The sequence below is a fragment of the Typopeltis vanoorti genome, chromosome 21 (genome assembly GCF_054136105.1).
Source record: "Typopeltis vanoorti isolate ZY-2024b chromosome 21, IOZ_Tvanoo_1.0, whole genome shotgun sequence".
In the NCBI taxonomy this organism is placed as follows: Eukaryota; Metazoa; Arthropoda; class Arachnida; order Uropygi; family Thelyphonidae; genus Typopeltis; species Typopeltis vanoorti.
The window spans coordinates 100,164,956-100,183,476 of NC_143569.1; the positions used below are offsets into that span (position 1 = coordinate 100,164,956).

The following is an 18,521-nucleotide window of genomic DNA, read 5'->3' on the forward strand; positions in this document are numbered from 1 at the left end:
TAATAATATTAAATAACATAAAATTAATATGAATTAATGATTTATCTTGATTAGACTTTCCCAGATTTTTGATATAGATATACAGTCATTCCGATTCAGGTTAGGACGATGGAGTAAGGCCTCTACACTTTCTTTGAATAAACGTTCAAATTTATAATGGGATCTATGTAAGAGGCGAGTTTTTGACCAAAGGATGTTGTGGTTAGTTTAATCCGGTGCTGAGCCAATCCAGATTTTTCAGGTTTGTTGTGATGAATGGAGGATTGATGTTGTTGGATTCTTTTTTCAAGAGAACGTCCAGTTTGTCCAAAATAGGAGAGATCACAGTTGCAGGGAATTTGAAAAACTCCAAGAAGAGATATAGTTGAGCATTTGTCTTTAGGAGAAGAAGCAAGATAGTAGATTGTATTGATTCTCCTACTTACCGTATAGCCAAATATCTAGCTAAATTATTGAAATCTCACATAGGCAACTCTAGTTGCCTATGTGAGATTTCCTTTCTAAAAAACTCCTCAGATTTCTTAGAAAAATTAAAAAATGTCCCATTGCAACCTACAGATCTTATGGTCAGCTTTGATATAGAATCTTTATATATAAATGTACCTCTCAAGGAGACTTTAAAATTACTTGCTGACATCCTTCCAGAAGACATTATAAAACTATTCAATTTTGTAATACATTCTGGATATTTCTTATGTCAAAACAAATTTTACAGCCAAGTAGAAGGAACGGCCATGGGAAGTCCTCTCTCTCCTTTTATTTAGAACATCTAGAAAAAGTCCTCTTCTCATCTATTTTCCCTCAACCATCCTTTTGGGTAAGATATATAGATGACATCTTTGCTGTATGGCCGCACAACAAAGACTCCTTACCTTCTTTTTTAAACAGTATCAATTCCTGACATTATCGTATAAAGTTTACTATGGAAATGGAAGAAAACAACCAGTTATCTTTTTTAGACATCCTCCTCGTCTGGTCACCTTCAAATACTCTTACAACTACAGTTTACAGGAAACCAACATTTACAGGTCGTTATATTCTTAAAGAATCAGCCCATCATCCTTGTCAAAAAACAGGAATCATAAAATGTCTAATCAGAAGAGCCAAAACTAATTGTTCTACTTCTAATTTTCTACAGAAAGAACTTTCTACTATCCAACAACACATGGAACTCAATGGCTTTTCCGAAAAGAGTACTCAACATATTCTCGATTCTTATAATCCACCACAAAACAACAAAGATTCAATACATTGAGTTCCAATTCCTTATATCTCTGGGATTTCAGAACCTATCGCAAGAATTCTGAAGAAATATGAGTTAACAGCTACGTATTCACCTATTAACAAATTATCTTCCCATTTTCCTTCTTCTAAAGACAAACACTCAACTATATCTCTTCCTGGAGTTTATCAAATTCCCTGCAACTGTGATCTCTCCTATTTTCTTGAAAAAAGAATCCAAGAACATCAATCCTCCATTCATCACAACAAACCTGAAAAATCTGGATTGGCTCAGCACCGGATTGAAACTAACCACAACATCCTTTGGTCAAAAACTCACCTCTTACATAGATCCGTTATAAATTTGAACGTTTATTCAGAGAAAGTGTAGAGGCCTTACCCCATCGTCCTAACCTGAATCGGAATGACTGTATATCTATATCAAAAATCTGGGAAAGTCTAATCAGGATAACTCATTAATTCATATTAATTTTATGTTATTTAATATTATTAATTAATATCCTTATTTCAATCATGTCTCTGCTTAAAAATATTCCCTTTAATACTTAGTGATATAACATCACGCGGATTGTTCTATTTTTAAATGATCTATTGTTAGTATTCCGCCTTGTATTTTTTTAAAACTGTTCTTGTAGTGCCACTGAAGATGGTCTGCTATTTCCAGACAAATATTTGGTTAATTAAATATCTTTCTTGTGTTTACGTGCATATATTATTCATTATTTATACAGTTACTAAGTGATAATTACTTGAAACAACATGTTAAAGAGATCCAGAGTTTGAGAGAGAGAGAGTTCATCTAGTAAGAGCATCACAAGATATATATCCATAACCAAGGTAGACAATCTCTGCCTCCAACTGGGGAGAGTTACCATGCAGTCTTGTTCTGAGAAGTTCCCAAACAGGTAAATTTCTCTGTCAAGAAAGCATTTAAGTTAAACTATAAATTTGGTAAATATGACAGACTTAGGAGTCATCTTGAAGCAGTGCCATGGCTTGATAAGCTACAAGGAAGGAATGTCAGTGGTGTATAAGAAGTGGTCAGAGATTTTTGATAGAAGTATTATCAGACTACATACCCAGGAGGATAAACAAAGTGGGGACTAAGTGTATGAGTCAAGATATAAAGCAAAAGTTGCAAAAAAAAAAAAAAACACTATGGAGGAAATATAAAGAAATAGGTGATCAGCATATCCATAAGCAGTATGCAAAGCGCAAGCAAGAATGGTGACTAGTATGATAAGAAAGACAAAATCAGATGAAAGAAAATTAGCTGAGCAAGCCAAAATAAACCCAAAAGAGTTTTTTTTTGTTCTGTAGCAAGTAAGATGAAAAAGGACTATGTTAGGATGACTTTAAACAATGCTGATGGTAGGAAGTTGATAGAGACAAAAGAAATAGTAGAGTTGCTGAGTGATCATTTTACAAAGGTGTACCATTCATGTGGAGATTTTGCAGTTGATGATGTGACAAAGATGCATATCAAAATTGAAGTAGATGAACAGGAGGTGCTCAGCATATTGAAAAATATAAATGTGAATGCAGCAGTGGGACTAGATGGAATGTCATCCCATGTACTACATGATTATGCAAGAGAATTGGCATTCCCTCTGATGAAGTTGGTCAATCTAAGTCTGAGCTTTGCCAGGATTCTAGGGGAGCAGAAAGAGGGTAAGATAGTTCCATTGCATATAGGTGGCTCCAAGACAGAGGTATCAAACTACAGACAAATTAATGTGTCAGGAGTGATTGTTAAGGTATTGGAAAAGTTGGTTAAAAGTAAAATCCAACAGTAGACAGGCAGCGTTGGGATACTCTGTAGTGGCAGCATGGATTTTTTAAAGGGTAGGTCCTGTCTTGGTAATTTATTCACATTTTATAATAAACTGACAGCATAATTGGATAAAAGAAATGGCTACACTATGACACTGCTGGACTTTGCAGAGTAATTTGATAGAATATCATATGGAAAACGATTACAAAAGTTGGAGCAAATTTGAATGGATATGAAGTTAGTAGCATGGATGGGGGGGGGGGGGCTGATAGAAAAATAAAAGTGACCAGTGGAGTACCTAAGGATTCTGTACCAGGGCCACTACGTTTTAATTTGCATATCAATGATATATGGAAAGGCTTAAAGTGGAGGGATATTCAGTTGGTTGCTGATGATGCAAAATTGGGAAGAGAAACAGCTTATTTATTCATGTGGTGTTCCCCCCCATTCCTTGACTGCCCCTTAGGACTGGTTGAGCTCCCCTAATGAGGGATTAAGTACTATATCCTATGACTGTAGCCTGTGTATGTGTTCACGGGGCCAGTTTGCCTGCTTACAGGATGAAAAAATCCCAGATAAACTGGGGGGGGGGATCCTTCTTTCCATGCCCAAGATCGGCTAACTTGGCTATGGCTGGGAAAGATCCTTAAGTTCCTCACGTCATCGACAGGAATCGAACCTACGACACTCTTTCCCTAGGCAAATGGTTGTGAAGCGCATAGCCACTAGGCTAACAGCATGGACAGAGTAACAGGTTAATAAAGGTGATGCAGATATTCTGCAGGCTGATATAAATAAATTGCGGGCAAAGGATAATGATTATCAATTCAATGTTGCAAATATAAGGTTATGCACTTTGGGTTGAAAAGGTTGCTTATGATGTATCATGTTGATGGTACTCAATTGTAGAAAACTGATGAGACTAGGGACTTGGAGATAATGGTAAACAAATAGCTGAAGTTCAGAGGGCATATTGCATAAGTTGGTAAAATAGTTCAAAGGTTAAAATAGCTCTTTCAATTTTTATGTTGAAAAACATCCTAATAAGTAAAGATAGGGACATTATTATTCCTCTCTACAAGGCTATAATTTGGCTACATTGTGCACAAATTGGTAACTTGGGTTTCTTGTGGACCAGGAAGTGGAAGATTCAGAGATGACTAAGCTGGTGACAAGTTAGTGGAATTACTCCATATGAGGATAAGCTGATGGTTTGTGGGTTACAAAGTTTATTTGATAAGGTAGAAAAGAGAAGATATGATAGAAACTTTTAAGATATGAAAGAGATTTTATAAAACTGATGAAAGGAAATTGTTCAATATATGACAAATAGTCAGAAAACTAGCAGTCATCTGTGGAAGCTGTGCAAGAGTGTGGTTAGCAGGGGCAGACAAACTTTTTTTCATGGAGAGTAGCAAATGAGTGGAAAGGACTGCCAGAATTAATTAGTTGAGTCCACTGATGGTGAATAAGTTAAAGGAGAGGTATGATAGGTATGAAAGGTATTATTATTATTATTAAGAGACTTCCAGGGAGTCAGGGATTCATCGAGGGAGGCCACATACTACATGCACCACCTATCATACTTATTCATGAATTCATTCACACTGCTTGCACTCACAGCATCCAGTGGCAATCCATTCCAATCATGCACCACCCTATGAGAGAAAAATCTATCCTTCACCCCCTTCTTAGTAGCATTCATTCTCAGCTTCCAAGGATGCCATTTTGTCCTTTCCCCAACCTCTATAAATTGAAAAATTGCTTCAACTGAAATATGACTCTTTCAGAAGTTTGTAAGTCTCAATCATATCACTCCTCTTTCTCATTTTTGCTAGTGTCTGCAGCTACAAATTCTCAATCTGTCTTCGTAATCAGTATTCCACAATCCTTATATAATTTTTAACACTCTCCTTTGCAATCTCTCCAATGTATCAGAATCACAATGGAAACCAGACCTGAGCACAATAGAAATTTTATCAAGGCCTTGTAAATCAGCAAAATGACATCCTTATCGTTGCATGTGAATGTTCATTTCAGCATTGCAATTATCTTTTGAGTTATATTTGCAATCTTTGCTATACGGTCCCTAAACTTCAACTTCCTATCTACTAACACTCCAAGATTGCCAGCCTCATCAGTTTCTTCTAGCATAATCCCACCAATATAATACGACATCGGATATCTAATTATGCCAAAGTGAATGACTTTACATTTACTGACATGGAACTGACATCCATTTTCCTGTGCCCACAATTCCAGCCTATTCAAATCATTCTGCAAGTACTGTATATCAGCAGCATTCCTGATTACACTACCTATCTTTGCATCATCAGGAAATAGGTGTATGTTGCTTGTCAAATTCTCCCCAATATCATTAATGTACAGATTGAATAAGAGTGGATCAAGCACTGATTCTTGTGGTACACCATTGGTTACCTTAAATCTTGCAGACTCACATCCCCAATATACTACATTTTGATATCTGTCAGTCAGCCATCCTCTTATCCATGCTAATATTCTATAATCCAAACCCATATTCTCCAATTTATGCAACCGTCTACTATGCAGTATTCTGTCAAAAGCCTTAGCAAAATCCAAAAGCATCATGGTGTATCCATTCCCCTTGTCTAGTTCAATGGTAACATTGTTATAGAATGTGAACAAGTTGCTAAAACATGACCATCCCTTAGTAAACCCATGTTGCTCATTGCAAAGTAGAGATTCACTCTCAACCCATTTCTGAATGCAAGCCCTAGCCAAATTTTCCAAAATCTTCACCACCACTCCTGAGATACCAATTGGTCGATAGTTGGATACATCAGTCTTTGCACCACCCTTGGGCAATTGAATTACTATACATTCTTTCCATTCCTGCGGAATCTTCACAGTTCTGAGACTCATATTAAACAGCCTGGTCAAAGGAATAGCCAGTTCAGCTGAACACTCTTTTAGCACATGTGCTGATATCCTACCAGTCCCTCTTGCTGAATTCTTATTCTGTTTGTGCAACAGCTCTAATACTTCAAACTCACACACCTGAATTTCTTCATCCAGTGAAGAGCTAGCAGTGAGCTCAATGTTGCATATACCAGGTTGATAGCTTTTAACAAAATGAGCACTCATTAGTTGAACAACTTCTTCTGCATCTGTTACTCTCATGCCATCTGCATTTAGATGAGTTATTATTTCATATTCATTCTTTCTTTTACTTGCAACATATTGATAGAATTCTTGCGGGTTGTCTTTAGCATGCAGAGCCAGTTTCTTTTCATACTCAGACTTTGTTTTCTGTACAAGAGTTATAGCTACTCTAGCCTGCTGCTGCTTATAATTTTGATAATGGACATTACGCTTATGCACACGGTATTCCTTCCACATCATCCTTTTCTTATGAATCTCTTGCTTAATAAGATTACACATCCATCTGACTCCTACCCTATTTATACTTTGAACTCTGGGGACACTTTTCTTATGAATCTCTTGCTTAATAAGATTACACATCCATCTGACTCCTACCCTATTTATACTTTGAACTCTGGGGACACATTGTGATATCGCATCATTTAAGTATTGTTTAAATCTTTCTCATGCACTGTCGATATTCTTCCCATCCTGCAATCGATCCCATTCCACTGGACTCAGTATACTCTCCACTTGGTCTGCTTCTAGTTCAGTGCAACCTTTCCTAAATGGAACATTCATAAACTTAGTCACCTCCCAAGTGAGTACCACATAATCACTGTCACCAACCGGAGGCAGAATGTTACATCTTTAATTGAAATGCCCTCTGATGCCATAATCAAATCTAACACTCTTTGATCTCGAGTTCCTTCTGCAACATGCTGCTTGAGGAAGTTGTCCCACAACAGCTGAATAAATTCATTTCCATTCTTCTCATGAGATTCTACTGCTACCCAATCAATATTTAGATAATTAAAGTCTCCCATTATGATTACTCTTTTTGCACTCATCTTTTCTATTTGGTGATGCATTTCTTCATCACCAGCAACCGATCCACCAGGTCTGTTGATAGGAGAGTAGGGGTCACCCCCTCCTCTCCTATCCACTCTGTCATTCCTAAAAATACTGTACCCATGATACTCAATACCAGTTAGTAGTCTGATTCTGAAAGCCAGGTCTAACTAATTCCTACAATCTGAGGTTGCAACATATTGACTAAGGCAACAAACTCTACCCTTTTGTTTCTGATACTGCTAGCATTTGTGTACAGACATAATAATCTACCTGCATGTTCTTTTGTATACTCTTGTTTGCAGTCTGCCTGACACAGTTGGATATCTTGCAGATCTCTATTCTTCTCTAATGCCTTACACATAAGACATCTTTGCACACTTATGATGGGTCCGAACCAGACGAACATAAACCCAAAATTGTTCTCTCCTCATCAACATTTCCATGATAAAGCCCATTCCTGTCATTAGCACAGTTATATAACACTGTCACTCTTACATTCTCACCATTCCTTATAATTTAGTTTCCCTGACTCTCTGTGTTAGGTCTCATACCAGTTATTAGTTTTTCAGCACTCCTGATACCAAACGCATTTAGGTATAGGCCATCCCTCTTATACAAATTAAATTCTTCCCTCGAACTCACTCCACACATCCAAAAACTCGCATCCATTCCTTCTACACAGCCTATGCATTGAATCATTTGCCATCATAGCCATTTTCCTTAATTAATTTTTATCACATCTGAAGTTCTTTTATACTCAAGCTATTGCAATTTAAGTTGTTAGTACCTACTACAATCACAATCTCATTTACTTTTCTTTGTTTTTGAATTGCTTCCTTTACATTCTTAATTTTCACTCCAGGAAAACTCGAAGTTATAACTTGCTCATCAATAGCATGTTTTCCTAGACACACTTGTCACACGTCTTCCTTCAGGCTGTCTCTCCTTCTCAGTTTACCGCAAACCTACACACACAGGCCTATACATACACAAAACTTCTTATCACCACCCAACACAAAAACTAAGGGTTATAAGCACCCTTAAACACAGAGCTCAAATCATTTGTTCAACTGAACAAGCTCTTAACCATGAATATGAGACCATCAAACATACCTTTATAAAAAATGGATACAGTATAAAAACCATTCACAAGATCCTCCACAAAGATACCACTAATAACAAAAAAGATTTCAAGAATGCTATTGCTATACCATATGTTAGAGGCATTTCAGAAAAAATAGACAGAACACTACACAAATACAACATCAAAACCATCTTCAAACCCCTGACAAAATTAAGGCACCTACTCAATTTTTCCAAGGATCCCCTGCCACACTTAGCCCACCCAGGGGTTTACAAAATAGATTGCACTTGTAACATACCGTACATAGGGGAAACAGGACGAACCATCCCAATCAGAAAGGATGAACACAAACGTCACATAAAATACCTCCATTTTGGAAAAACCGGCCTTTCTGACCATGCACTCCAAACATACCACAGAATTGACTGGAAAGGTACCAAGTCCCTACACCGCACCAAAAACCTGGTTTGAGCGGAAATTCAAGGAAGCATGTGAAATGCTCAAACATGATCCGAATCTGAATAAAAATGATGGTCTAACAATTCCAAGAATGTGGAGGACCCATCTACAACCTTCATAGCAACCACAAAGAAAAATCTCAATACAAGTGAAGTTTTTTTTTTTTTTTTTTTTTCCCTTGAACATTCAATAGCAACCTGTACAAATCCAGAAGATAATCATAATATAACTGTATAATTCCAGAAGAATCCTAGTACATGAGGACTTTAGCAGAATTTATTGTAGTTTTTTTTTATTTATTTATTTTTTTTATTTATTTTATTTTATTTATTTTTTTATTTATTATTTTTTCCCCACTAGAGGGCAGGCTAAGAAAAAAAAAGATTAGTTAACAACATAGATGTAATTTACTTGTGTAGTGTGCAACAGCATGTAGCTTGTTTTTACACTTCTGAATGTATCCTTCTGAAGATGACCTCAATACAGGGGTCGAAACGTAAAGTTATTATTTTATTTGTAATCAGTAAAATAATCTTTTTAACACGTGTGTTTTGTTTCCCTAATTTAATTAATATGAATAGCATGTTTTATTATAGAGTAACCATACCAAATAACATCTTTCGTTTTACAAACATCACATATCTGATTGCTGTTACTTCCTGACTTACCTGTTTTCATGCTTTGTTGTTTCTTATTTTGCTGCTTAATTTTCTTTTCCTTCCTATGTTCATTTAAACACCTCTCGACTTTTTGTAATTCTCGTATCATCTGTCTGATGATCTGCTTTAATTTTGGAAGATGATTCATTTTCAATAACCTCCTCCATATCTCCAATAACCTTGTTAGCGAGGCTTGCCTTCTTGTTCTCAATTGTTCTGCTCTTCTTAGCATTACATTTTTTGTGAGTTTTTGGCACCATTTTAAAGTTATTATTGAAATATCTTAATAATAATATGTTATAAAACACTAAAATATACACTAATATACTATAAAACACTTATTTTCTAAGGAACAAACACAATAACACAGACAAAAATCGTCAATTTTGCACAAGTGCTAAATTCACCAACCAACCACAATGTATCTTCAAACCAATCTCCAAAATGTATGAAACCCAAAAAGACTCATCTCCCACAATGAGTCTCCAGACTCCATGGAGATACTGTATAATAATAATAATATTAAAAATATGTAGTTTAGTCAATAAATAAAGTATGCTGAAATGTGGAGGCTATTATCAGACAGCCTGGTTGGCTGAGTGGTTAGCATATCTGCTCTTTAGCCAAAAGGCTGCAGGTTCGAATCCAGCTGTGGACATGGATGTTTGTGATTTTCTGTAAAAATACTAGTGGTGGAGGTCAGCGGTAGATGGCATTGTGTTGATGATGAAGACTGTTGCAGTGGGTGGAGACAGAGAGTTGTAGAGTAGGCACCCTCCCCTTGATGAGTCTTTGGACTCCCTGGAGGTGTCAAATAATAATGATATTGTAGAAGGACCTTGGTTTTTGCATCACCAACTCAAGAACAGTAATTTGTGAAGGTTTTCATTGTTCAGCTTTATTTTCTTCTCATACAAAGAATGATGAAGTGGCAATGCCTCAAGAGAAGCAGATTATTCATTGGATCACACTATGCTCATACAATGATAACCAATAGCAGTATATTGTGATAAACTGAAAAGCTGAAAAATAATATCTGGCACAGTGAACACATTTAACAAAACACATTTCCATTAATGTAATATATATCTTGAACATGTGTTTGGGTAATAAGTTAATGTAGAATGTATGTATTAAAATCAAAGCTATCCTAAAATACACACTCTCCACTTCAGTACACTGTTTTCTATGATCCACTGTATAAGCACTTACCTTTGGCCTAGAGTCAAAGACCATCTCTTGTTCAACTTCCAACTCACTACCTAAAGAAACCCAAAGTCTTGACTTAGGAGGAATGTACTCGGTAACAACAATTTCAGGCTCTCTTTCTTCACCTTCTTCTCCTTCTTCTTCTTCTTCTTCCCCTTCTGCCAATGGTGGTTTTTCTTCCTGTAAATTTCAACTAATATTAACATATCCAACTGTATATTTGTTTTTTTTAATACACACAAGATATTATTATATTATTATTACAATACAGGCATAATGGAGACTGAAGACTCATTGTATAGATAGTTTGGGTCTCCTACAACATCTATTATACCTCTCTTTGAACTTGCTGACTGACAAAGCACTCACAACAGAAACTAGCAATTCATTCACGACTTTCAAAGAGAAAAATCTAGTTGCCTATCCTTGCCACTCATGCTCTTACTCAATTTCAGGGATGAACCCTTTTTGTTCTACCCCCTCTAGCCAAGTGCTGAAATATTTCCTCTGCATCAATCCTATAAAACTGTTTTTATAACTTAAAATGTTTCTATTGTATCCTCCCTCTTTTCCACCTGTCAATCAAATTTTTCAACCCACAAGCCCTCAATCTATCTTCATAGGGAGCATTCCAAAGACCACTAACCATTTTGGTCACTTACCTCTGGATCCTTTCCACCACTTTCTCATCCCCAAGAAGCCCAGGTGCGCAGATCCAAATGTGGCCATATAAGGCCTTATAAAGAGGAATGAAAACTTCCTTATCTCTGTCTTCAATAACAAAGTAATCCTATTAGCAACCTCGGCCACCTTGGTAACATGCCCTTTGAATGTCAACTCTCTATCTACTAACATCCCAAATCCCTTGCTTTATCAATTTCCTGGAGTACAGTTCTACTGACATGGTACACAACTTGTAATCTTTTCATTCTAAAATGCATAACTTTACACTTTTCTGCATTAACCTGACAACCATTATTTGATGCTCATACTCTCAGTCTATTTGAATCATTCTGCAAGTTCTCTACTCTACATCACCTGGATTAACTATTATGATTTGCCAATTTTGCATCCTAAGCAAACAACTAAATATTTCCCTTCAAATAATTTCCTATATCATTATATACAAATTAAACAGTAGTGGTACAAACAGAGCCTTACTGTACAGCACTAGTCACCTGCTTTCTCCTGGATTCCTTCTCTCCATGCTACTCTTTGGTACCTCTCCATTAACAATCTACAGCTTCATATATCCATTCCTATTTGTTCCAATTTATGTAATAGCTTTTATGCATGTGGTATCCAAATACCACTGCAAATTCCAGCGGTATCATCATCATCATCATGTAGCCATTCCATTTATCTAACTCAGTCATCATTCTATTATAAAAAGTTACTAATTACTAAAACATGACTTACCCTTCCTAAATCCATGCTTCCATCCCATAGAATATGATATTGTAAACCACTAATTTCTAAATTCTGTCTATGACCAACTGTTGCAATATGTTACCCACCATAATCTTGGGGCCTTAGATTTATGCAGTGGAACTATTCTGATTTGGCATTCCTTACCATGCTAGTCACCTTTCTTGCCTGTGACTTGTACCTCTCATAATCTTGCTGATCACCTTCCTCCTTATACACCCTCCACAACATTTTCTTTTTCTGCAGTTCTTGTTTAATGATACTACTCATATATCTGACTACTACCAGATTTATTCACCTGACCTTGGGTATACAGTCTGATACTACTTCCTTCAGATACTCCTTGACTACTTCTCATGCACTGCTAACATCCTTCCCTTTGCTGATTCTTATGGTAAGCACTGCTTCAAGCTGTCTCCTAAGCATGTCATAATGAACTGCCCAGTAGTTCAACATACATCCTTTCTTAACTTTAACTAAAAATTCCATTTTTTGCAACCTCCCAAGTCAAGATTATGTGATCACGCTTCTCAATCAGAGGGAAAGTGACCACCTTGGTTAAGGACACATCTGATCATATTACTAGATACAACACCGTCAAACCCAGAATCCCCTATATGTTTCAAGTAAATATCTTTTAGCCAGTGAATAAATTTTCTTTCCTTCGCTCCATAATATTTCTCCTTCCAGTCTATGTCTCCATAACTGAAGTTCTCCCCCCCCATGATAATTACTCAACCTACACTCACGTGCAAGTTGAGTAATTATCATGGGAGGGGGACTTCATTTGAGAAAACAGTATCTGCTAATTTGCTGATACTGTTTTCTGCATCATCTCTTGCCCCTCTAGCTTATAGCAGCAACTAACTGAATAATTTCTATCAGATTGTTTCAAATGAATTGAAATTCACATGCCTGTTTTCCTGGTCATCTATTCTTTTTGGCTGCAATTCATCAGCTATTATAAGCACTAAGCTCTCTCTCTGTCCTATTTTCTCTATCTTCTTTGAAAATACTATATCCCTCACATTCTAATCTTGTAACTACATCATCTGCTGTCGGCCAAGTTTCACTATTGCCTATAACTTTTTAATAAGGTTGCACCAACCAATGCCAAAAACTCCTCCCTGTAATAACTGATAATTCTAATGTTAATATATATAAACTGCAGAATTCTCTTTGTCCCCCCCCCCAACTACCTCACTTGAGAAACTAGATTCCACTAGACTTATACATTTTTCGGTAATTCTCACACTCACTCGCTCACCTCATGGGTGCCTCATACACACTCACCTGCATCTCTACTTTACACTTATACACTCTCAGTGAGCAGCGCATTTTTAAGACACTATACATCCATTTAAATGCAATCCATCTGCATTCATTTGATAGGCCTACAAATTCCATGCTATTTCTTCTACACAACCTCACATTGATTCATTTGTAATCATTTTCTTCCTCCTCAACTCACCTCTATCAAAGCATGGCAGAAGACTTACAATCTTTACTCTCTTTTTCTTCTTTGCTTCTTCCAACAACTCCCATATCTTCTCTCATATAATACTTTTTACCTTTCAAATCATTAATGCCAGTAAAACAATAAATTCTTTTACCATACATTCTTTAACTGACAGCTCCCATGTTTAGAGTGCTCTCAAAAGCTAAGTTTTTTTTTTAAGAAAATTAGCAATATTAATTAGAAATTGTATTAGAAGTATTTTATATTGTAATGTTAATTAGACTTAGTTAATTTTGTCCTTTAATATAAGTTATTTTATATGGCAAGTTACATAGTGTGACACATAGCGTTGATGCAAAGTAGAACAATGGTGTCCAAAGCATCACTGTTCAAGGAATCCAACATGAGGGACTTTGTGCAGTGCAATGTCTGTGAAGTGTACTCTCATTACCAAAGGTGAATGGACTTTGGCTCAAAAGTGAGAATGGTGAGAGTGCGTGTGCCAGAAATATTATGAGCGAGCGTGCCAGAAGTTCAAATCAGGTCAAGAAACTAGAGTAGTAATAGGATGATGTAACAGGGAATAATCATGAAAATGTATGCAATGGTATAGTGGAAGATAACAGACAAACAGAGAAAGAGTAAAAGTGACAGGAATGAGAGAGAGAGAAGTAAAATGCAATCAAAAGAATAGTAGTATGAGAGATGTGAAGAATGAAGAGTTGGCCATAATGAAGGATACAGCACATTTACACAGTGTTACACAGAACAAAGTGTGAGCTAGTGCAAATGCAGAAATATCTGACAAGTGGTTCAACTGAGAACAAAAAGGAATTGCGAGAAACAAGAAAGAATGTTCAACCAAGCAAGAAAGGGAAAGTAAGGACAATGTCTTATATAGTGATTCTATTATAATAGGTGTCCCTGACAAGAGAGTCATGAAATCTTGATTTCCATGTGCAAAGATTAGCAATATTAGCAAGGTTAGAATGAAGAAGGGTAAAGTGAAAAGTTGATTGTTTTGATTGTAATGAATGATTTGAAAGGAGATAATTATGGTATGAGGGAATATAAAAGAGCTACTGAATGTAGCAAAAGACAAGAGTGAGAGAGTTAAGATAGTGCCTATTACCATGGTATAGCAGTTGAGTTAAGAAGGAGGGCCATGATAACAAATGATGCATAGGTTATGCAAGAGGAATGATGTGCAGTAAGTTTGATGGACAAAAGGACTTACATAAAGTGGATGGTTTGCACTTGAATGTATTTGGAGTGTTTGGAGTCTGTAAAAAGTGTTGTTGAATAAGTGAGATGGAGATGCAAATCAGAGAAACTAAAGATATTAGTAGGGAAATTTGAATGAGTTCATAGATATCAATGAGGCAACCGAATGTAAGAAAGTTCAAAAAATGCTTAAGTTAAGACTGCTAGTAAAAAACTAGAATGGGAAATTAATAAGAATAGTGGTGGGCCTATGGAGCTATTGCACTTTATGTACTAATACCAGGGGGAGGATTTTTTGGCATTGGCTAGTTCTTCTTGGCATTAGTGAGATATGATGACTGGCAGAATATTATATAGTTAGTGGGACAGAATGCAGAAAGTATAGTATTTTCAGGAAGGATAGGGAGAAAAAAATGGGAGAGGGTATTGATGATAGCTGATGAACTGGATATGGGAGACAGGATCATGGCCTAGAAACTGGAAGAAGTCAGTTTTCATACCACCACACAAGAAAGGTGATATGAAGGCATGCAAGAATTATAGAACTATTAGTTTGATATCTCATGCAAGCAAAATTTTATTAAAGATCATGCTAAATAGGATTGAGGCCAAAGTTGAGGCAGAGATGCCTGAGGAACAAGTAGGTTTTAGGAAACGTAGGGGCACCAGAGATCAGATCCTTTGCCTTAGACAGATCATAAAAAAATATAAAAAATTCAGACTCCCTCTGGTAATGTGTTTCTTAGACTACTCTAAAGCTTTTGACTGTGTTGAGCATGTGAAACTGTGGGAAGTAATGAAAAGAATAGGTTTTCCTCAACACACTATCAGGTTGATAGCCAACTTGTATAAGGAGCAAGAAGCCACAGTAAGAACAGGTGTTGGATTGACTGACTGGCTTCAAGTTGGAAAAGGAGTTAGACAAGGATATTTACTTTCTCCTCACTTGTTTAGTATATATATATGCAGAGGACATCATGCGTGAAGCATTGGATGAGCTCAGGACAGGAATTACGATAGGAGGTAGATTGATCAGTAATCTGAGGTATGCTGATGATACAGTACTCCTTTGTAATGACATGGAAGAACTAGGACTAATTCTTGACAAAGTTAACAAGATCAGTAATAATAGAGGACTTCAACTCAATTCTAGCAAGACATAGATCATGGTTCTCAAAGGAAAAACAAACAGAAAACGGCAGGGTGAAGATTTATGAAGATTCTATGCAATGCACTTCATGAAGGTAGGTTGAAGATTTGTGAAGTTATGGAATGCACCTTACAAGAAAGGTCAGGGGCATTCTTTGTCTTATGCAAGAGTACAGTATGGATGAATATGAATTCCTAATTGAGTATAATATACTGAAAAGATTCCTCACTACGACAAATTTTTGCTGGCATGGTTAACCTAGTGGATAATATCCACTTGCCAATTAACAGACTCTGGGTTCAAATCCCACTGTGATCATGCATATTTGTGAATGACTTTGGATGGCAGTAGAATTTTATTTGTTAATGAGAGACTACCATCATGCTTATTAGAGCACAGTGGTGATCTAACTCGGGTGGCTAGAAAAAAGTTCCACATTTTGAGGGTTTCTGGATCAACTAAGCATCAGCCTACCTCTAGTACATACAATGTACTATAGGTTTACAACTTTTTGAGGACAAAATTTCACATTAAATATGAACTACACCCAAAAATTTATCACACACACACTAACCTAACACATTCAAAGGAACTGAAGTGACATCACCTCCAATTCTGGTATTATTAACAAAATTGTGTACATTTCTCAACACTACAACAGCCTTGCCATTAAATAAAACTAAAACCTAATTCTTGTAACACTCCACTAGTGACTATTATTTTTCCTGAGATTGCATCTGATATATCAGCCTATTAGCCAATCAATCTGCCACTCACTCTGCCAATTAATGATTCATACTCTATTCCTCTCTCTCTTTTGCACATACACACAAACATATACAAACGGATATTGTGTGTACAAAACTGCCATTGTGTACACAGTATAATATTTTCTTAAAACAAGAATAAGTTAATAAAATAAGTAACAAATCCATGCTAAAACTCCAGAAAACTCATGATTAAGAACAACTGAATCCTTCATTCTCCTCCTCATTAAATTCTGAAAGACCATACAATCTGCCACTCACTTTGCCAATTAATGATTCATACTCTATTCCTCTCTCTCTTTTGCACATACACACAAACATATACAAGCTGACATTGTGTGTACAAAACTGCCATTGTGTACAGAGTATAATATTTTCTTAAAACAAGAATAAGTTAATAAAATAAGTAACAAATCCATGCTAAAACTCCAGAAAACTCATGATTAAGAACAACTGAATCCTTCATTCTCCTCCTCATTAATTTCTGAAAGACCAGAAATACGCAACTGTCTCCAGGTTGCAGTATAAGCTTTTTATATGCACCATGAATAACAGGACAATATTCTGCTTTTGTTTATGTAAAAGACAAGACACTTTTTGTAGAAAGTTGTAGAAAGATAATATACCCAAGTTAAAAACTTTCTACACAAGACACTTCTTGTCTTGATTTGGATGTAGTTATCACTTCTTGAACTAGTAATTTAAAATACTGGTGACATTCTTTAATGAAAATGCTTCTGGTACACCACATATAAAATTTTGTACAAACTGCCTACCGGTTTCGCTAGAAACTGACTAGCTTTTTCAAGGCTTGCACAGTCCCAAAAATGGTTAATGCAAAAAGGTTTAAGAATACAAAGAACCATTAGTACCTGTTAGGTAGCTAAGGTAACACGTTCACGTGACATATCTACTCAGCATCGTGAACACGCGTTACATGTAAACGCATAACATGATTATTCACGTACTTTAGCTCTGTTGAACTGAGGGAATTAATTAGATTTTTCTAAGTATCGTTCAGTATGGTCCCCAGATTTCTGTTTAGGTTACTGCCCATACGTAATACAACTGCTGCTTCTTTAAATACTCGATGTCTGTAATCCTCGTCTACGTAGGGCATGGAGCTGTTATTCCAGTCTACAGTGTCGTTCGAAGTTGAAAAGTGATATGCCAATCCGGAGGTGATCGTTCTGTTGTGATTAACATTGCCGACATGCTCTTTCTGTCTTATTTCCAGGCTTCTCGATAAAATATAAGACTTAATAATAAATCTTATATTTTGTAACATTTTATGACCAAAAACATGTACAATTTAAATTATCAGATCTTATATTTCATCATCTAAGGCACTTTTTACCGTATCAATCCATCTATATCTTGGTCTTCCTCTGGGTCATTTTGCTGCCAACCTGGCAGAAAACACTTGTTTTGCTAATCTTTCTTCACCCATTCTGTTTAAGTGGGTGAAAAAAGATTACCACCTGAGATTAGCTCTGTTAACGCATTCCTGGATGCTGACAATGTCAAGTTCTTTCCTAATATCCTTGTTTTTAATATGATATTGCCATTGATGCCATCTGTTCATGCCTCTAATCTTTCTCAGGACTCTCTAGTCTTTGGTCAAGTGTTTTACTTCTGACCCAGCTCTCAGATCCATAAGTTAAAACTGGTTTGAACACTGTCTTGTATACAGCTAATTTAGTGTTCTGACTAATTTTTCTCTTATTCAATTGACTTCCCACCATACCAGCTTTGCTGATTCTGTTGTCTATTTCTATATTGAATTTACCATCTTCACTAAAAATCGTGCCTAAGTAGCTGAAATGTTCTACTTGTTCCACAGCTTCTCCATTCACAACACAGTTGACATTTTCAATGATTCTGCCTATTTACGTTGTCTTTGTCTTTTTATTGCTGACCTTCATACCATATCTATTACAACAGTTATTCAATTTAGTCAGAGAATCTTGCAGATTTGTAGGAGATTTATTTAGAAGTATAACATCATCTGCATAAAGCAAAGAGCTAACATTAACATCTCCAATTTTGATATCATGTTTAATACCACTTTTCTTCATAATGTGATCC

General features: G+C 36.2%; 1 protein-coding gene across 1 annotated transcript in view; it reads right to left on the reverse strand.

Annotated features, from left to right (window-relative positions):
• LOC150095143 (dynein axonemal intermediate chain 3-like) overlaps positions 1 to 18,521 on the reverse strand; it is a 78,729-nt gene that overhangs the window by 24,218 nt on the left and 35,990 nt on the right. Inside the window, exon 4 of the mRNA XM_090411203.1 lies at positions 10,409 to 10,585. Within this exon, the coding sequence (XP_090267329.1) occupies positions 10,409 to 10,585 (177 nt within the window). The remainder of the gene's footprint in view (positions 1 to 10,408; positions 10,586 to 18,521) is intronic.